The 22,843-nt window shown below is 37.0% G+C and overlaps 1 protein-coding gene across 1 annotated transcript in view; it reads left to right on the forward strand.

Annotated features, from left to right (window-relative positions):
- Positions 1-14,478, forward strand: part of LOC149770829 (condensin complex subunit 1-like) — a 99,762-nt gene extending 85,284 nt beyond the window's left edge. The window contains exons 31-34 of the mRNA XM_089949068.1: positions 517-700; positions 3,297-3,444; positions 12,646-12,834; positions 13,817-14,478. Of these exons, the coding sequence (XP_089805194.1) occupies positions 517-700; positions 3,297-3,444; positions 12,646-12,834; positions 13,817-13,971 (676 nt within the window). The 3' untranslated portion in view covers positions 13,972-14,478. The remainder of the gene's footprint in view (positions 1-516; positions 701-3,296; positions 3,445-12,645; positions 12,835-13,816) is intronic.
- Positions 14,479-22,843: the final 8,365 nt, after the last annotated feature.

Consider the following 22,843-nt stretch of genomic DNA (forward strand, 5'->3'; position numbering starts at 1 on the left):
CATGCACAAATGTCCAAATTTACTGTAGAATTTTCATATGTGTGACAATCCAGTTTGATTTCATGTTGTCTTGCCTGCAATGTATATATGAGAGTTAGGGGTTGCTTTTCATATAGCGTTGTCACAGTTGTCAACCAGTTTTTCCTTTAGTATGTAGTCATAAAATCTGATGATTGTATAGTTGGACACAATCAACTTTCACACTCCTGTAATTGTAAGATTTTTGCATTTTGCTCAATTTTTCTGACAGTGTTTTATGTACAGTGTGGTGTTACTCATGCTTCAGCAATCAAATTCAGTTTTTTGCATTTAGTTGAATTTCTTTGTCCTATGATCAATACTAAGTATGAATGAAAAATTGTGTTCAAATATGCATACATGTACATCTAAAGGATAAATAGCTGGAAAAAATTCACTGCCATAAATTTCCTTTTTCCAAGATTTTATGGATCTGTACTTTGTTATGTAATATTTCTTTAAAATGAATTTTTTTTATTCCCTTCCTCACATCTACAGAGTGGACCGCCAGTGGCGAGATTTGTCATACTGCCTGTCTATGTTGTCATACAGTGAGAAGTGTCTAAGGAAACTGCAGGAGAATTTTGCTTGCTTTGGAGACAAGCTGGCAGATGAAGAAGTTTACAGTTGCTTCTGTACAATCATTAGCAAGAGTCGAAGCTTTGTGAAACAGGAAGCAAAGGTGAGTACACGCATATGAATTTTCCAGGTCACTCCAGAAATCTGGATTTTTCAGGGGTTGCTGAAATAAAATACCCCAGTGCAGTACTTTTGGAAGCCGATTTCATTCCCTAGTTACAGTTTAGGAGCTATGGAGGATTATAATTAATGACACAAAACAATATTCTTTGGCATTAAAGGTGTAAATTAAAAGTAGTTTGTTTCCTCTTTTACAGTTTTGAAGTCATTGTGAATTTAACTTGGAAAATCGTGTTAATCAGATTATAAGATACATTCTTCTCGCAAGTAAATAATTCTGATGGTTTTCACATCAATAGAATTTTCCGTTGTGAGTGTTAATTTTGGACTTACATTTATTCTTCATTATTTAAAACCACAATCTGAAATTGCAAAGAAGCAGACAGCAATGAGGTAAAAAGTATGCTGCATTTGACTCAGTTTGTGTCAATATTAAAGTAGAAAATTGAGAGACAAACAAGAACTTTGAATTAAATGTACCGTATTCAGCATAATAATTACACATGGTTTAAAAAGTGCACATAACTCTTTTTCGTCAAAGCTCAATTCAGAATAATTCCCTAATGAGTACACATTTCTCTATTCCAGCATCCCTTATGGGACTCCAACCCCTCTTGCATATCACAGTTGATAAAACCTACCTACAACATTATAGATTTCTTGGAACTTCACTATGCATGTGTGATGTCTTGTTACCACTTTATTTACTAAATCATTACACAAAAAAAGAAATTTTATACATGCTTATTTGGTGTGACTATATTGGGATGTCTCTCCCAATGTATTCTAAAGTGGAGAGTCCCCAACATTAATAAAGGGAGATAACTGTTCCAGAAGGTACAGACTTGCTATGAGGATATTACAATATTGTTAGCATATGCTGAAAATGATGAGCTTAAATCTAAAGAAGTTTAACCTGATAGAACCCGACCATGTTATAAACTGAACTGTGTTATAACCAGTCAAGTCAGTTAGCTGAAGAAAATGATGCATGTACAAAATAAAGATGTGGGGAGGAGGTAACAAAAGTGTGCTACAAAATAGGTGCTTTTCATCAAATGAAGAAAAAATTAGTCTGAAATACATTTGAATATTTTGACTTACATTTGTGCAGTACAGCCTATTATGCATTAAGTAACTGAGAATGATATGAAAAATCCATGAATTTGAGTTGAATCTGTTAGAAAACAAAAATAACATCACTGGCCTAGATTTTGGTCAGCTGGAGACAGCTATCATCTTGCCGAGGCTACCCAAAGGATGAGGCTGTTCATAGGGAAATGAAAACGTGTGTACAAATTAAAAAGTAGCTTGATGGCCAAATATCTATGGTTTTGAGAGATTGGAAATTTATTTTGTGTTTTATGCTGCCATTTGTAGCAAACAGTAGCATAAATATTGTACCTTCAAAAAGGAAAATTTAACAGCACAATTAACATATTCTGGTCACTTTGGAAAATGCAACAATCCAGATTTCATTGCATTTATTGAAGTTTGGTGTTGACTTCCTTTGATGAAAGCTGCTTTATTTTTTTATTGAAGATTGTAGTTGGATTGCTTTGATGAAGGGTGCATGTGTTATTGAAATCGCTGCTAAAGAACAACTTTGGAAGACCAAACAAATGCCGAATTTTTATTTTGGCAGCAACATCAAATAATTATAGAAGATTGGTTGAGACTGAATTTTTTATAGTATTAATACAGACTGATTAGTGCTTCAGAGGTAATTAGTTTTCTTTGAAGTTTCACATAGCATGACTATTTGAGTTGATCACAGCATTCAGTACTCAGGACAGATGTCAGCATAAACACTGTTAAGATGGTTTGTCAATATGAACAAAGAATTTTTGTAACAATAGATAGATGCAAGTACATTTTATACACCAAGTTTGCGGCTTGGCCTCCTTTCATGGTGCATTTTGAATTTCTCCACTCCAAACCCAAGATTGTATATACAAATTTAGACATCCAACAATAATCACGAGATGGTATATTTTGTCACCAATATGGGGAAAAAATTACAATCTGCAACATTGTCGCAGCCCAGCATGATCCCTGAATAAATTTTTTACATATTCTTTTTCATGCTTTTAAGAGGTTAAAAAAAATTTCATGTGGAAGAAAAATGCATATGAAATTTCAGGGGAAAGGACACGATCATCTTGTATCAATTCATGCACGATCTCTTCCCCAAAATGATAGTAAACTTTTCCATGTCATCTTTGTACTTTTAAGAAGAAAAAATGTTTTTTTTGCATACACACCATGGTCATGTTATATCAGAATTCATGTTATAATGGAGCATGCTGTATCGGGGTCACACTGTACACAGTGTGTATTGCACTGAATATGGTTGATTGCTATTATGCTCAGGAATCTGTAATGTCACCCCACTCCTTATAAACTGTTGCAAAGAGATACTTAAAGGTCAGAGATAAGATTAGAAGTGGTTGTCATTGAGGATAAAAGTTTTTGGTATTGTTGTCTGTAGAGATTGTCTGGTCAAATGGTAAGGGGTTTATAATGAAAAGAGCATCAATATACACTACTGTGATGGAAATTTCTTATTATTTTGTCAGGCCGTAATAGATGAGCTAGAGCGACATATTGAACAGTACCATAATAAAGGATTGGAGGATGCTGAAGCATCTGGGAAAGCTATGTCAGACTTTGCTGCAGCAGCTTCTAAGAGACACAAGACACCAAAAAAACCTGCCAAAACTCCAGGTAACTTTATTGAAATCTTGTCTCTTTTCATTGAACAGAATATATGATCTGCAGTATTTTTGTTTCTTTTGTAAAATGAAGCCCTATTTTTATGTCAGCCATACAGCAGACCATATACCTGCACCAAAAATTTGAGGATAATTTCCTGTTATAGCAAAGAAGTAGGACTTGGGGATTTCAAGGTTAAAAAACATTTTGAAAATGGGTTTATGCATAAAAACAATGCTATTTCATTAAGGCAAGGAGAGAATCTTGAAGTTACATGGTTAAGAACAAGATCACTGTGACCCATCTGTCAGTACTGTATAAAGTCAGATATTCCAAGATCACTGTGACCCATCTGTCAGCACTGTATAAAGTCAGATATTCCAAGATCACTGTGACCCATCTGTCAGTACTGTATAAAGTCAGATATTCCAAGATCACTGTGACCCATCTGTCAGTACTGTATAAAGTCAGATATTCCAAGATCACTGTGACCCATCTGTCAGTACTGTATAAAGTCAGATATTCCAAGATCACTGTGACCCATCTGTCAGTACTGTATAAAGTCAGATATTCCAAGATCACTGTGACCCATCTGTCAGTACTGTATAAAGTCAGATATTCCAAGATATTGTCTACATAGTTCTGTTAAACACAGAGTGTTAGATAATATACCATTGACCACTGTTGAACATTAAATAAATTCTAGGGAAACTTGATAGAGGTTAGGGTTAGGGTTGAAGTCCGGGGTTGAAAATTCATTTGGTCAACTCTAAATGGGGAATGAAAATTTCTAGCACTCTAGTGAATTTTCTGATTACTTTTCCAGGCGAATGCTGATTCAACTTGACCTGTGTTTCTCTTTAATGAATAATATGTTTTGTCAAGAATATTGTCAACATTTGGCTATTTCAAGTTAAATACTCTCTGCCAGAAGCTTGTTTTCCATTTGATTGATCCAATTCATAGAAACACCCCTCTCTATCTCTCTCTCTTTCTCTCTCTCTCTCCAATATTCATAAATGCTTACTAGAGAGAGGGCAGACTACTCAACAATTTGTAATTACAAGCAACTACTCTTATATGGGTCAGTTCTGGAAAGCAGTGTTTCACTAGATCGAATTTAGCGTCACTACCATTGTTATCTTTAAATCTATATTTGCTGGTTGAGTAAGAATTTATTTGGGGCAAGTAAGCAGTTTTTGTACTTGTCTGATTGGGAAAGTAAACAGTTTTAACACAGAAGCTCCCAGGGTGTGTGATCAAATGATTTGCACAAATCTTTTTACAAATTCATGCTCATGGAAAGCAGTGATGTGTCAGAACGCAAATTAGATTCAGTCCAGCCAGAAGAAATATTGTAGCTCTTATCTATAGATGATTTGACAAATACTGCTTGGGTCATAATGATCAAGGTAATTTATTTATGAAGTTGGGAAGTAAATCAAATTATTAGAGCTGGGAGAATGTTAATGGTGATACCAGCAAATGATTTTGAACCTGTAAGTGATGTTAAATATGAGCTTGATGGACAAAAATAGATGGCCTAACAGTCAGCCCCTCATTTCAGAGGTAGTTCAAAATGTAGAAAAGGCAGACAAACAAGCCAATGAAAATACAGACAATTTCAAAGTGGAGTGCACTTTTCTTTTCTTTGTTGTCATAGTTAAGGTGGCGCTCTACAGTTTCGTATTTTGCATAGGGTTAGAATTTTAAAGAAAAAGAATTTACCCGGCTTTTCTCACTGGTTATACTGGCTATTTAAAAAAGACCTTGTATATTATAGGTATAATTCAAAGAACCTTTAATTCCCTTCATTTTGATGTATGATTGATGGGTGTAATATGGGTTATAGAGTATACAGCTTGGCCTTACTCCAGATGTGCACCTTTCAAAAAAGTGCTAGCTCTACTAGGTCATTTTCACTTCCTGAACTTCAGAGGTAAATTGTATAAAAAGGAGCCGATAACTTTTTTTACATTTTATATATTTGGTAATTCATTCATTGTGCTTTCAGAAGCTGGTATTGTCTAGTCTGGCAAAATTCATTTTCCCTATTTTAATAGCTGCTATGGATAGTGTACTTTAGACTAATTCAGGCTGATTTTTTAGCACAAGGGAGCAGTCATTTTAGTTAGCAGTGTGCTTAAATCATGTACAATTTCCAAAAGTACAATATCCAAAGAAATATCATCCACATTACATTAATATAGCATAGAGGTATGCCAACATTCTCTTCATTGTGCATGTTTTAAATGTGAACAACTTCACCTTACCTACATCACTCTCTCAAAAGTACATAATGCAGGGTCATGTGCTGCAAAACCATATAGCCCTAGCATAAAATTTTTGATAAATCTGATAAATAAAAATCTAACAAGGAAATTAAGAAGTAAAGATTTTTTATTTGATCAAGATACCTGTGTTTGAGCAAGTAAATTATGGCATCAATGAACTTAAAATATAATAGAGCAATATAGAAATCTTGCGTCATAGTAAGTAGAGTACAAATTCAAGAAAGCTAAACTTTGGCAAAGCTTATTTTGGTGAAAAATCTTATTTTGGAGCAGAAATATCCTAGAGACAATACCTGTGAGCTGGGGAAAATTGTACATAACCATACAGAACAGTTTTCAAACTTGATCACACTGGTTAAGCTGGCTATATATATGCCCCTTCAGATGGCAAACTGTGAAAGCGGTTTTCAGTACAGAACAATATTCAATTACAGATAAGGAACAAATTAAGTTCAGAATCAATCAAAACAGTAATCCTTATACAACTAGAGGCAGCATCTTTTAAGATTTTGATTTCATTAGGGGTCTTACAGAGTGGAGCAGGAAGAAAAGGAGATGGATATTGAAGTAATACGTAAATGATGAACAATGGTTGTTTCCCTTCCACCATGTTTTTTCTACTTCCCCCTTATTTTTGATAAAATCTTGGGAGCATCTCTGTTTTAGTACTTGGCTGACAGGACAAGTAATCAGTTTTAGTACTTGGCCAGATTGGGCAAGTAAAAAGTTTTATTACCTGCCTAATTGGGCAAGTAAACAGTTTTGGTACTTGTCTTATTGGGCAGAAAACAGTTTTAGTACTTGCCTTATTGGACAGTAAACAATTTTAGTACTTGCCTTATTGGGCAGCAAACAATTTTAGTACTTGCCTAATTGGGCAGTAAACAGCTTTAGTACTTGCCTTATTGAGTGGAGCAGGAAGAAAAGGAGATGGATATTGAAGTAATACGTAAATAATGAACAATGGTTGTTTTTCCCCCCCCCCCCCAACCATGTTTTTTCTACTTCCCCCTTATTTTTGATAAAATCTTGGGAGCATCTCTCTATTTTAGTACTTGGCTGACAGGACAAGTAATCAGTTTTAGTACTTGGCCTGATAGGGCAAGTTAATAGTTTTATTACCTGCCTAACTGGGCAAGTAAACAGTTTTGGTTCTTGCCTTATTGGGCAGAAAACAGTTTTAGTTCTTGCCTTATTGGGCAGTAAACAATTTAGTACTTGCCTTATTGGGCAGTAAACAATTTTAGTACTTGCCTTATTGGGCAGCAAACAACTTTAGTAGTTGCCTTATTGGGCAGCAAACAATTTTAGTACTTGCCTTATTGGGCAGTAAACAGTTTTAGTACTTGCCTTATTGGGCAGCAAACAATTTTAGTACTTGCCTGATTGGGTAGTAAACAGTTTTAGTACTTGCCTTATTGGGCAGTAAACAGTTTTAGTACTTGCCTGATTGGGCAGTAAACAGTTTTAGTACATGCATGACTGGGCAAGTAAACAGTTTTAGTACTTACCTAATTGGGCAGTAAAAAGTTTTAGTACTTGCCTAATTGGGCAGTAAGTTTTAGTACTTGCCAGATTGCGCAGTAAACAGTTTTAGTACTTGCCTTATTGAGCAGTAAACAGTTTTAGTACTTGCCTTATTGAGCAATAAACAATTTTAGTACTTGCCTGATTGGGCAATAAACAATTTTAGTACTTGCCTGATTGGGCAGTAAACAGTTTTAATACTTGCCCAGGGATGGTCCTGGCTTTTAAAATGTCACCCAAAAAATCGTCAATCTCATTATTTTGTTGCCAATTTTCAAAACATGTCGCTAGAATAAGTAGTGACTATTTTTTCAAGACTATTAATGTAATAGGCAATAAAAATTGAGAAAGATGGGATAGTTATTACTTTACTGACAACAAGCAATACAGCCAGAATATTACAAAATTAATCCTTACATGACTGTTTTGCACTACTTCCGCGACCGCTCAAGTGGCCTAGTGGTTAGAGCATCCGCCTCAGATGCAGTTTGATCCCTGACCGAGTCATACCAAAGACGTATAAAAATGGTACTAACAGCTGCCTCGCTTGGTGCGCAACATTAAGAGGTTAGTGTTAGAACTGGTTGGCCTGGTGTCAGGATAATGTGACTGGGTGGGACATCATGCTACAAGTCTAAGGCATGATGCCCCAGTGCTAGACATCACTGTAAACTGCCACACTGCATACACCGTAGTGATATGACTGGAAAATTGTTAAAGCTACGTTAAAAATCCTAATCTCACATCAGAACAATGCTAGACTCAACCAACAGCAACAGACCAGAATGACGCTCTGCCTTAATCACACACAAACTCTCTCGCCTTGCTGTTGACATTGCTGCACTTAGCGAAGTCCGCCTTTCAGAGGAAGGAAGTCAGAGAGAACTCTGTGCTTGATACACCCTGTACTGGTTAGGAAAACGAAAGACTGAAAAACGACTTTCAGGAGTTAATTTCATGGTCAAGGACACAATTGCCACCAAGTTAACAAACCTTCCCACTGGTCATACTGACCCCATCATGTCCATGTATCTCCCATTAGGGAACCAACAACACGCCACACTCTTCAGTGTATATTCTCCAACACTCCAGGCAGATCCTTCTGAAAAGGATAAATTCTATGCTGACCTGCACAGACTACTCAAGAGTGTCCCAGAGAGAGACAAAATAATCAACCGTGGAGATTTTAATGCTAGAGTGGGATGAGACTCAGAAGCCTGGAAAGCCATTTTTGGGATACAAGGCATGGACAGCAGTAACGACAGTGGGTGCCTGCTTCTTGAATTTTGCGCAGAACTATAGCTCAACACCACAAACACCGTATTCCAGCAGAAAGACAGCCTGAAAACAACCTGGATGCATCCTAGATCAAAACATTGGCACCTAATCAATTACATCAAAGTTTGCCAGAGGGACTTAAAAGATGTCCTCCATACCAGAGTGATGCCCAGTGCAGAGTGTCACGCAGATCATCGTCTTGTCTGATGCAAGCTTGACTTCATCTTCAAGCCCAGGCCCAGACAACAAGGAGGCTTCCCGAGAAGGAAGCTCCAGGTGAAAAACCTGTTATCTGCAGACGTCAAGGCAGATTTTCAAAAGAGCATGCAATCTAGACTTGAAGAACCTAATTTTCCGCCAGATCTACCTCCGGAAGAGATGTGGAACCACATTAAGGCTGCCATTCTGCCAACCTCAGAAGAAATCCTTAGATTCACCACAAAAACAAGGGGGAAAAGTCTGACTGCTCAAACTACCGTGTGATAACTCTGCTCTCCATTGCAGGCAAAATCCTTGCTAGAGTATTGCTGAACAGACTGGTACTCACCATTGCAGAAGAACATGCTCCAGAGAGACAAAGCAGCTTCACTTCAAAGCCAGTAGGGGCACAACTGACATGGTGTTTGTCCTGAGACAGAGCCAGGAGAAATGCCAAGAACAAAATAAAGGACTGTACATCACATTTGTGGACCTGACGAAGGCATTTGACACGGTAAGCAGAACTGGCCTGTGGAAAATCCTTGAAAAGCTCGACTGTCCTCCAAAGTTCCTTACCGTGGTCATCCAGCCACATGAAGACCATTTTGGTCAGGTCAGAAACAATAATGACTTGTCAGAAATGGCGTAAAACAGGGCTGTGTTTTAGCCCCACCATTGTTCTCAATCTTCTTCAGCATGATGCTCCAGAAAGCAACAGAAGACCTTGATGATGGAAGATAGCATCTATATTCAATTTTATACTGATGGCAACCTCTTCAACTTAAGGCATCTTCAGGCCCACACCAGACCTTTGAAAACTAATTAGAGAAGTCCTCTTTTGTCAGATGCCCTTGTTGCCCACACGGAAGCTGCCTTACAGCATGTAACATCCTGCTTTGCAGAAGCTTGCCAGCTCTTTGGTCTTGAGGTCAGCCTAAAGAAAATTGAGGTACTTCACCAGCCTGCACCAAATGAAGAGTACTGGCCACCAAGCATTTTCATTGACCAGACAGAGCTAAAAGCAGTCCACCAGTTCACCTACCTGGACTGTGTGATCTCCTGTGATGCCAAGATCGACAAAGAAATAGACAAACAAGTGTGGCACAATGCCAGTCTGAAAAAAGATACAAAGATCAGCGTCTACAGAGCTGTCATACTGACCTCCCTCCTTTATGGCGCAGAATCCTGGGTCATATACAGTACCACCTCCGCCTCCTTGAATGCTTCCATCAGCACTGCCTCTGCACCATCCTCAACATCCAGTGGAGTGACTTCGTCATCAACGTTATAGTCCTCAAACAAGCAGGGGTCACCAGTGTTGAGGCCATACTTATGAAGATACAGCTATGCTGGGCAAGTCACATCTCCAGGATGGAGGATTATTGCCTGCCAAAGATTGCACTGTATGGTGAACTGTCAACTGGTCACCGTGCTAGAGGGGCACCTTGAAAGAGAAATAAAGACTCCTTGAATAAGACCCTCATCACCTGTAGCATCGACCACCACCAATGGGCATCACAAGCTACTGACTGAAAGCTGGCATCGTACAGTTCACCGGGCCACTGCCACTTTTGAACAAAACAGATGGGCCATCTTGGAGGAAAAAAGATGGCAAAGAAAGAACTGGGAACCATTGGCAGCACCCACCACAACCCAGATATTCCCCTGCAGCCTCTGTGGATGGACGTGCCTGTCACGTATTAGGCTTGTCAGCCACCAGCGCACCTGCAATAGACGTGGACATCCCCCTTCCTAAATCTTTGCAAGTGAAGTCAGGTGAACAGTGTATATACATGTACATACAGAGGTGAGCTAGACTTGAATTTTAGGGACAAGTGACTTCTCCTTTTGAACAGAACAGGGAGAAGTGGGAGCAAAGCGAGACATGCACTGTGTGTGTGTGTGTGTGTGTGTGTGTTGTTTTCATTCTCTTATCTGAGTTATGCCATCTATATTCCCAGCATGCATTTTTTACATTTACATTGGTTTTAAGCAATACTTTATTTTCAAGTAGAACATTTTCTGAGTTCTATCTATATTATAAACACATTTGGTGCATGTTTAAAAACTATCATATTCATATTCAGTGTATTTTGGCAATATCACTTTAAAAGAGAACAACAGAAGCAATACATTGTAATGAATTTTAACTGAGTAACTAGATTGTAGGATTGTAATTTCAAGTTAGTACAAATGCTTAATCAACTACCCTTAATGAAGAACTTTTCTTTTACTTTCTGGAAAGTTCATTAAAATTGGCATTTGGAAAGATTTCTAAACTTGTTTAAAACACACCCTGTACCATGTACATGATGATAAATGCACATGTCTTTCAGATCATACTGATTGTCCTGATTTTTTTGTTGCTGATAAAACTTTACCGTAACTGTTCAAAGACAACATACTGAAGAATTAACGTCAGTATACAAATGAACCCTTTTTTCAACTGAATCAACACTGCCAACATGGGGGGCCTCGAGTGGCCAAGTGGTCTAAAGTGCTCACCATTCCTGATTACTGCCATCTCACCTCTGCGTGGGTTCAAGTCTCAGACTCGGCTAACGTGGATATGTGAGAAAGCCTGCCAGTAGCTTCTCATGGGTTGGTAGTTCTTCTCAGGGATTTCCAGGGTTCTTCCCCCACCAGTTATACTGGCCGCCATGTATAGCCTATCTTGTGCTGAAAAATGGTGTTAAACACAACAACAACAACAACAGCCAACATGCAAGTGCATCTATTTTTAGAAAGAGGATTTTCTTAAAGTAACCACTCACTTTATAGCTTCGTTACAACAGTCCATTGATAAGATTGTAAATGCAAGATCTTATTATTTGTCTACCTACTTGGTGTAACATAGGCATTAGTTAAATAGTATTTGCTTTGCTATAGTTTCTTTTTTCTTCTTCATATTTTCACAAAAATGAGCAAACTCAGAATACATCCTTGACCTTACACCATCTCTCGAATTCCACAACATAGCATTGTCTCATATATTTATGACCTATATAATTGCATTTTAAAGCTAATTCTTTAATAATGTAATATTTAGACTATGCTTTCTATTAATTATATATTCCTGAATATATTTGCCCAATGGTTTACAAAAAGTGACAGTCGTAAAATGGTACTTCCCCCCAAACAGCAATGTCTGTGATTATTTCACCATGACACATGTTCACTTTCAGTTCCAAACTGGTTTTTATCAAGAAAATAATGTAAAAGCCGCATTTTCATTTTACTGATTCTATTTATAAAACTCAGATTGCTATTTACATAAGTTAAAGTTTTGAAACACTGGTATTTTTTTATCATCAATGGATAACTTGTGGAAATCAGGCAGTAATAGTTGCTAACTTACTCAGAAATAGTTAATAGTCAATCAGCTATCAAAACACATGCGTGGGAATGTGCAAGAGTTTGTTGGCATAATTGATATCAACACCAACTATTTGATGGCTTGAAGCCAACATTTCACCTTGAGCTATATATAACATAACACTAGAACTAACCTGGCCAAGGCAAGGGAGCATCTCAAAGAAGATGGTCAGTCAATGCTCCTCCAAAAAAATCACAGGGTGAAGTCGTTTTTGCTTTCCTAACAGAAGAAGGCAAAGTGTACAATTTTTAGCAACTGAGTCACCCTCTTCGCCTAGTAGCATGACCTTTATGCTATTTTTGTGAAAACACAACAAAATCAAATGAAATCACAGCACAAAGGAGTGTTTGGTTTTGTGCTTTTTTTCAATAATCATTGCAAAATTATATGAAAAAGAGCAGTCCTAATTTCTTTTCTCCAAAACATATTATTCCTTGCATCATTTCATTGACATCATACTCTTGGCTATACTTGGTGAGAGGAAACTGAATTTCTTTTTGCAAGGCAGGTTAATGAAATTTTCACTTGTAACTATTTCAGCACATGGAGTAAGGAATGGCAGAAGAGGTAGAAAAGACGATGATGGCGATGAGGAGAATATTGACGAGAATACAACACCTCTCCCCCGTACCCAGAGAACAAGGGCTGCAAAGCAGAAACCTCGACCTATATTTGACTCAGATGAGGACAGTGACATTGAATTGTTCCAAGTTGACAAGTCATCTAAAGGTATCTTTTATCTTGACTGTGTAAACATAGTGAGATATAGCTAACACTTTCCCAGCATTGGGACAGCAACGGTATCATCAGTTAAAGTTTTCCAAAGTCATATAAAGTGATGGTCAGCCTTAGCACAGGACAGGTGAGACACATAAATTGATGGTCAGTCATAGCACAGGACATAGGTGAGACACATAAAGTGTTAGTCATAGCACAGGACATAGGTGAGACACTGTGTTCTGAAAGCTTTTATTTAAAGGCACTGTTTGTGCATATATTTTTATGGATATCAATTTTCATTGTTTTTCCAAATATGGCATTGTTGTTAGTACTGAAATTCATGGATGTAGGAAGGATTTTCTTTCTTCCACAGAAGTGCTTTTTTTATTGGATCTTTGACTTTATAATTTTGAGCACCCACAAAATCCATGAAGATTGTTACCAAACAAAAAGTAATTAATTCATGGTGCCAGTAGTTGTTTTATGCCCCACCATGACAGCTGTTAGGCATGTAGTGTCGTCCTGGTCTGTCTGACTTTTTGTCCATCCATTCATCCAATAATGGTGATTGACAGATAACTTTTATCTTCCTTCATTAAATGTTATTTATCACATGCATCTTTTGAAACACACATAGTATATATTCATACTTTTTCCTTACAAAAACTGCATCTCCCCCTCCCCCCCCTTAAAAACTGAAACCACCCTCTTACAAAAATTCCAGAGTTGAAATTCTTGCACTGAAACTGCTGGAGAAAGAACTTTCTGGTATCCATACATCTTGCTTAGGAAACAAATTTCTTTTTCTATTTTTTATTCCCATTGTAATTTATTAAATTTTATGTGAGGTCTGCCAGAGAAAATTTCATTAAAAATTGACATCTTCTTGTTTTTCTTTCTTTCATTTCTCTACTCAGAACTCTTGGATTTGTTATTTTCATAACTTTAAGACATTACTCATTGTGTCTTCCTCGATCTATGTTCTTTACAGATTCCAAAAAAACAGGAAAACCTGTTGACTCAGAATCTGAAGATTCAGAACCTCTCTCGCCTCGCCAAAAGCCACAAAAAGGACGGGGGAAACGGCAAAAGCGACGACTCGGCTCACTGCAGTCTCCATTACAGCTTTCAAATTCCCCAGTATAGCAAGTCATACAGTATGAAGCAAATGCCCAAAATTACTATTATCAAAATGTATGAAAGCTATAATTCACAAAATCATATTTTAAATTGGATTTCAAATAATTTTAATCTTGTACGAATTTTTACAGATAATCAGCGGTGTTCACCAGGCATTGCAAAAATACACGATATTTTATGACGATGATCTTACTGTTTTACTTTGGTGAAATGTTTAACTATGACATATTTATTATAGCAAAGCTGCTTAACATTTTTGTCCAGTTTTTATTTCATGTTTGGATCGTTTTGTAATTGTTGAATTAATAATTGTTGCTTTTACGTCATCTGATGTTATGGTTTAGATTATGTATGCATGGTGACTTTTCTTGCTGCAAATCCAGATATTCCTATTTACATGTGTGTTCAATCTGGGACACTAGCTGTCATTCATGTAGTGAATTTACACCAAGAAGAAGCCATTGAAGTAAACTGTGGTAAACCTCTGATATATATATATATATATATATATATATATATATATATATATATATATATATATATATATATATATATATATATATATATATATAAGGCCTCTGAATTCTGTAATTTATGTTGGAAATATCCAAGAGGATATGTTTTGACCAACATCAAAATGCCCAAGTTGGAAACTGGAACATTTCTGCCATAAAACTCTTGTTTAGACATGATAATCTAATTATTTTAACTGAAACTGGTACACTGTGATGTCAATTTGACCCGTTCTTACATACATGACATACATTGCAATAGGGAAACGTGATCAAGACAAGGGGAAGTACACATTTTGAATGGACTCATAAATAAGCAATTTTCCACTGCCGGTCTGTGTTTGTACAAATACTTTTAACTCAAAAACACCTGTAATTGCTCCTCTCTGGTATGTATTTATGCTTTCAGTGTTTAACTTACAAAGTATCCTTTTGAAGTCAATTGATGCCACAATTTTTGGCAAATGTACAATGCACCGCTGTTACACTCTATTGGTTAGTTGGCATTATATACTAGGACAGGCACCTCATGAAATCCAAAAGATGTTGCTAGGACAAAGCCCTAAAATATCTGCTCGATCTTCCAAGGTGTAGATAGGGTTAACATATCTGAACCTTGGCTAGGGAAGATGATTTTACAATGGATAAACATTTCTGTTTTAACAAACATTTAGATGGGTAAATGTGTAATGTGGTTAAAAAGTTCCAAAAAACAAACAATTCCGCTACATCAGATAGTTTGTCCTTATTTCTTTTTATGTTGTTTTTTGTATTAGATATCTATATTTTAAACTTGATAAACAATCAAGTTGAAACTCTTTTTGCCCTCTGATTACAAGAAAGTACACATGGTTGAAACATTATAAATCTGTTGTTAGATTTTTCAAAATAAATACTCAAAGTAAATGATGTAACTTGAATTATAAATTCTATGAAAAGAAAAGTTAAGCCTGAATAATAATGCCAGTGTACAGTGTGGTCTGTTTCATATCTGCCAAAACTTTTTTCTTTATCAAACTTGCAAATTCTTACATTTTCAAGAAAAGTCTTAAAAAGGTTGAGAGCACTGCAAAATGCTTTTTTTGTTTTTGAATGAACTACTAAATAAAATCTTCAGAACATTTAGCCAAATGTTATTAGCCATATTTGTTTCATCAAAGAAAAGTAAGTGCATGCCATGACTAACATTTTTCTTCAGTCATCTGAATTGATGCATAAACAAAGTTTGGAAAACAGACACTTGATTGTACTTGATATACTTAGTTAAATTTAAAAAAGGCTTTATAGTAAGTGTAACTTAAAACAATTAGACTTGAATTAGCACAACAGTGTCATTCTGACCATGGTACAACTTATTCAACCATTATTACCATAACCTATTGTAGATATAAGGGGCAATGTCTTGCAGTATAGGACTACAGTTTATACTTTCTGCTGAAAAAGAAAAGCTGGTGTTCCCATGGGCCTCAGATCGTTGTAGTTAAGTGGTTTGAACATGAAATTTGGTAGTCCCAGGCATTTAAACTAACAATTGTTTGGTCCTTGCAAATTAACCAATTACTGCAAGTGTGAGGACATTTTTCGCACAGTTGTGACCCAACATTACCTACCTTTCACACTCTTAGAATGAACCAATAAAAGTTTCTCTTGAATCACACTGATCAATTAAACAGACACTTTTCACTGATGTATGATAAAGGAGTGTAGCAGATTATCATCAATAGCTTGATAATGGCAGGAAGATTGCTCTCTAATTTAAAATCATTTCCACTCTATTTTCTCTGATTTAAATTCATTTCCACTGCAGTCTCATAATCTGTGGTGTTGTTTCCAGGATTTGGGATTGCTACATTCCCACAGTCTGCAAAGCTTTGGTCCAAGATAAGTTAACTTGCATGCCCAACAGATTTGCTTACAGTTCAGTTCCTGTTGATTTCCCAAGTCAAGATGCATATTGAACATAGTAAACAAGCTTTGTTGTCTACATTAATCTATTTGTTTACCATTGTCATGGAGGCAGTCATAACCGATATTGTTGGAAGTTAAGGTATGGTTTTATCTCAGTGAGATAGTTTTTTATGGGTTAGGGCAGTGTTGTGTCACTTATATTAATTATATTGGTACTTGTACAGTCAGCATCCACCAAATTGTGAAGTAGAAAAATGCACTTTTTGATTATTTTAGTGGAAATGAAAATGCACAACAATGTGACAGTTCAGAGAATAAGCCAGGATCATCTAGTGACACATATATGTCACTGGATTTAATTCTAGTTTGTTTCATAATTTCAGGTTAGCATCATTAAATATAGCTAAAACAACCAATTTATTTTGAGCACAAAGTATTTCAATACCATTGAAATGGACATACAGTGTAACACGTCTGATTAAATAAGAGGTAAAATAGGCTGGTCTGTTTACATTAAATTTTTGTGATGCCACCATGGCCAGAAGCGTCTATTTATTTATTAAGGAGTGAGCAACTTTCCTATTTGGTCATATTGTAGTTGCATCCCTTTGATTTCTTTGAGCATCAAATATGGACTCTTCCAGCATTTGCACAAACATGGCTTATTACATGTACACATTTTATTTTTTTCAACATGTATCAAAGGAATGGTCTTGTGCTGTATGTTAGTATGAATTATTTTTAAATCCTTCATGGAAATCATGAATTATTTACTTTTAGCAACATTTTGAGACATTGTGATGAAAATTCAAATGATAAACGGATGTGGATATCATTCATGATGCTGTGTGGAATAGACTGTATGAAAATTAAATCAAGTAAAGGGGGTTCCAGGTGGCCAAGTGGTCTATAACGTGTTTGTCTTTATCACTGCCAGTTCACCTCATTCCATGTGGGTCCAAGTCTCAGGCTCAGCCAATATGGGTATGTGAAAAAGCTTGTACTGGCAGCCATGTATATCTTATCTTGTGCTGAGAAATGGTCTTAAAACTAAAACTACAAATTCAAATCAAGATCCAGACACTGACACTGTTTCCATCACAGACCATGATTAAAACAAGTACAGGTGCTATCACATTTTCTCAAGATTTGTGCATGGAACAGCTTTTCCTCTGATTGTGGTAAAACCTTTGGATCATCGTATTTGCTAAATAAAAAGAAGACAGTTGTTAAATATGATCTTATCTTTTCTTAATATGACTGAATAAGGATGCTTTTAAAAGTCTGAGTCAAATTTTTGAGGAGTCTGATTGGCTTATATTTTAAATTACAATGCTGGCGTGGTTTCTTTGTACAAAATGCTAAAAGCAATCCTGGTACTTGTATTGTGTGTTTGAATGTAGTCTTAATCCTGAAAAATCCACATGTATTGTTTAGACATGTAATTAAGATCCAACTGCAAACTGTATAAACTAATAATCAGTACAACAACATATACCCTGATCTGCCAGCACATAATATGACTGCCAACTGGGTTCTATGCAATTGGTTAGGACTAAACAGTACAACAACATATACCCTGATCTGCCAGCACATAATGTGACCGCCAATTGGGTTCTATGCAATTGGTTAGGACTGAACAGTACAACAACATATACCCTGATCTGCCAGCACATAATGTGACCGCCAATTGGGTTCTATGCAATTGGTTAGGACTGAACAGTACAACAACAAAAACCCTGATCTGCCAGCACATAATGTGACCGCTAATTGGGTTCTATGCAATTGGTTAGGACTGAACAGTACAACAACAAAAACCCTGATCTGCCAGCACATAATGTGACCGCCAATTGGGTTCTATGCAGTTGGTTAGGACTGAAAAGTACAACAACAAAAACCCTGATCTACCAGCACATAATGTGACCGCCAATTGGGTTCTATGCAGTTGGTTAGGACTGAACAGTACAACAGCATATACTCTGATCTGCCAGCACATTATGTGACTGCCAATTGGGGTCTTTGAAGTTTGTTAGACTGAACAGTACAACAGCATATACTCTGATCAGCCAGCACATAATGTGACTGCCAATTGGGGTCTTTGAAGTTTGTTAGACTGAACAGTACAACAGCATATACTCTGATCTGCCAGCACATTGTGTGACTGCCAATTGGGGTCTTTGAAGTTTGTTAGACTGAACAGTACAACAGCATATACTCTGATCAGCCAGCACATTATACGACTGCCGATTGGGGTCTTTGCAGGATTTTTTAGGACTGAACAGTAAAACAGCATATACCCTGATCTGCCAGCACATTATGTGATTGCCAGTTAGGGTCTATGTTGTGAGTAGAAGAACCTGATTTTTAAGCAAGTATGTATGGTAAACTTCCCATGTTGTGGCTTAAAAAAGGAAACACGATTTTATATATTATAAAGTCTTGGTGACACAGGTTCACCCATACATAACACAAACCAGACAGTCCTACACATGCATAACACACAAACCCAACAGACCTTACACAGGCATAACAAAACAAAACAGTCCACACATATATAACAGCCGCTCCGGTGTCCTAGTGGTTAGAGCATCTGCCTCGGATGCAGGAGGTCGTGAGTTTGATCCCCAACCGAGTCATACCAAAGACTTACAAAAATGGTACTAACAGCTGCTTCGCTTGGCGCTCAGCATTAAGAGGTTAGTGTTAGGACTGGTCGGCCTGGTGTCAGAATAATGTGACTGGGTGGGACATCATGCTACATGTCTGCGGCATGATGCCCCAGTGCTAGACCACTATAAACTGCACATTATGTGAAATTAAGTGCTTAGAGAAGTGCTATCAGATGGTTTGGAATATTTAAATACATGCAATGCCACAAAATGTAGAAATTCACTGATTTGTAATGTCCATGTTAGTCATTGGTAGTACAGTAGTAAAACTGACTTGTAATGTCCATGTTAGTCATTGTTAGTACAGCAGTAAAACTGATTTGTAATGTCCATGTTAGTCATTGTTAGTACAGCAGTAAAACTGATTTGTAATAAATGTTTATACACATAGAGTACAGTACTTGCACTACAGCAATGGAATATTAATTTTTGAGAGGAGGTTGGGAGGAGGTTGGGTTACCATATCTGAACTTCGAAAAGAGGGCACTCTGGACAGTGTATGTCTTTATAAGTATCTGTAAAAAGATTTCAGAACAGAAAAGGAGGATGTATCCAGGAAAAATAAAACGTATGGTGGCAACCCTAGGGGAGGTAACTCTCATTTTGCTAATAACATACCTCCAATTGTAATCAAAGTATTTAGTTAGTATCGAAGTAGTTATTCACCATTTAACCATTTCTTGTGTGTTTCACTCTTAGCAATCTTACCATTTTCTGGGATTCCATTAAAGGCTTGCAGGTCATTATCTGTGGTGCACACATAGACACACGACAGTAATGCAAATTCAGTAAACACCGCTACTGTAGCAGGTGGATAAAAATGCACTCTTCCAAACAGGGATATGGCTTTTATAGCTCCATATCTATACAAGTCGGCATAATACATTTTCAACTCCACGCTCATGCTATTCACTATTCTTAAATAAAGACATTTTATACTGTTGGAAATTGTTGATTTCTTTATTTCTTTATTTTTAAAATTGTGCTTATTTTCTGGATCTGCTTTAGCAATGGCAAGACATAAAGACACTTATTTGCCTTGAGAGATCACTGCTTTAGCAATGGCAAGACATAAAGACACTAAATCTGCCTTGAGAGATCACTGCTTTAGCAATGGCAAGACATAAAGACACTGCCTTGAGAGATCACTGTTTTAGAAACTCATCTATGATGGACCAGATTTTACATACACAGGTGAGCACCAGCAGTTTTGTATAGCTATGATCGCCAGTGAAGAGACCACTTTTAGTTATTCATTGTTATTATTTCAGGTGAGGTATCGTCAACAGTGATTACAGCTTTGGTTAAGTTCTGTATGGTTATAAGTCCAAAATCCTGAGAGGAAGAGCTCTCATACTTGGATTGTAGAATCAGAAAGCTTTGCTATGTCGTATGCATTCGCCCTGCTGTCCTTGTGAACCTTAGGCAAATTCAAGGTCGTTTAAAAATCTTTGTTGAGTTTTTGACTCCCTTTTCTGCAATGATAACAAATCCCAAAACCGGAGAGGGATGGTGATTACACTTGTACTGTAGAATCCCTAAGCACTGCCCTTTCCAATCCATGCACTGCATTATACTTCTCACCCTCAGGTAACTTAAAATCTGGGTGTTGGTTTCTGTTAGTTTTTCTGCATGACTGTAGGTCCCAAATCCTGAGAACAGCTATTTCACTCATTAGCATTAAAGAGATGAAGGGGAGGGGGTAAGTAGAAAGAGGATCTTGGAAGCGTATTTCAGTTGTTAAATTTATTAAACTAGATCACTTCACTATACGGCAAGGTTGCTGGAAGTAAGCAGCGTGTTGTATTATTGATAAGTTTCAAAACATGCATGTTCGATGAGTACAAGTTTGACATGACGGCAAGGACTTTGCATAACTCAGTGATTTTACTAAATGACTTTTGTTATAAAGGTGATGCTTGATTTGCAGCAATTTGATTTATGTGCTTTCATTTTTATGCCATATATAAAGAAAGAAAATTCAATTTGCGCCACATTTTTATGCTATTGCTGGAGCCATGTTTTGTGAATCATGCGCAACTCGTGTTTATTCTTGATTTGTGCCATAACCTCGGGACCACATCTAGGACATGAATTGAGCAACACCTGCATAACAGTAAGACGAGTAACCTCAGGACCACATCAAGGACATGAACTGAGCAACACCTGCATAACAGGAAGACAAGTAACCTCAGGACCACATCTAGGACATGAATTGAGCAACACCTGCATAACAGTAAGACAAGTAACCTCAGGACCACATCTAGGACATGAATTGAGCAACACCTGCATAACAGTAAGACAAGTAACCTCAGGACCACATCTAGGACATGAATTGAGCAACACCTGCATAACAGGAAGACAAGTAACCTCAGGACCACATCTAGGACATGAATTGAGCAACACCTGCATAACAGTAAGACAAGTAACCTCAGGACCACATCTAGGACATGAATTGAGCAACACCTGCATAACAGTAAGACAAGTAACCTCAGGACCACATCTAGGACATGAATTGAACAACACCTGCATAACAGTAAGACGAGCCTATATTCATAAAGAGGCCAAATGTACAAATTTGTTTTGGCATCATTAACATTTCTTGTCACATCTATGATGCACAAGTGAACCACAGGTATTTTTCCAATGGCATTTGCTGGCAGCAAATATGTAAATGTTGTCTGCCTCATGTGTGCCATCTGGTATCCATCAGCATTTGTTTATATACTCTACACGTTGCTGTTTATTTTGGAAGCAAGGCATTGACCCAACCAACATAAATAACAAGGCAAATGTCTTACATTGCCAGACTAGCATACATGCCAAGTCTCCCGAATTGTCCGGGAGTGTTTTGATTTTCGACACCATCTTTTGATCTAACAATTTGCCAACAAGATCTCCTGGAAATAAAAAACCTGCCAAGCATAGGTATTTCCAGCTAAAACAACATTCATTACACTATTCACGACTACCGTAATCCTTCAATCAAGTTGTTACATTCAGAATGTTCTCTGCCTTTTCCATCAGTTCGAGAAATAAACCTTGGATGTAATTTGTCCCCATTGAGAATTATAGTCTGAACTAGATGGAGCAATATGGCAGTGGAAGGAGACTCATCACAATCGGAATATCATCGGCCTTTGCTGTTGTACAGTATGTAGTGCACTCCGTTGGAGGTGAATCACACCAAACATAAAAACATACAACTACTTCTGGGGTTATTAAAAAAATTATGGTGCCATGTTGAAAAGTCCACTAATGAATTCAATGGAAAATATGCCTTTCACACTTAAACTTATGAGAAAAATAGCCATTATGCTAATCTCCTTGATTTGGACCCAGTCTCTCTGATTTTGAACACAAATCTCCCTAATTTAGTTCCAGAAAACTTGGCACATATGGACTAGGTTGGTCTTTGAATCAGACTTTCTTTTTTACAAACCTAACATGGAACACTACATTACTGATGTTAAAACAAAATTCAAACTCTGCTGCTTTAAAGTGGTTAAAGTGTTTTTAACTAATAAGGACATTGTCAAGCTCTTCAACTGGAAGCTGTGTGACTCTAGGATACCTTTGGTGTGTGGTAAATACACTGTTGTTTAAAACAAATCTTTCACACCAGGTAAATTCTGTAGCGTTTAAAAAAGATAGGATGCCATACAATTCAGCTGACCCTATTTCTTTTAATGTTTGACATCAGCACCTAAAAATGCATATAAAGACATTGCAAATTTATTTACTCTATCAATACAGCTATTAGCATCACACTTGGAATCTTTTAAGATG

The sequence above is a fragment of the Sinohyriopsis cumingii genome, unplaced genomic scaffold (genome assembly GCF_028554795.1).
Source record: "Sinohyriopsis cumingii isolate HCF-2022 unplaced genomic scaffold, ASM2855479v2 utg002264l, whole genome shotgun sequence".
Lineage (NCBI taxonomy): Eukaryota > Metazoa > Mollusca > Bivalvia > Unionida > Unionidae > Sinohyriopsis > Sinohyriopsis cumingii.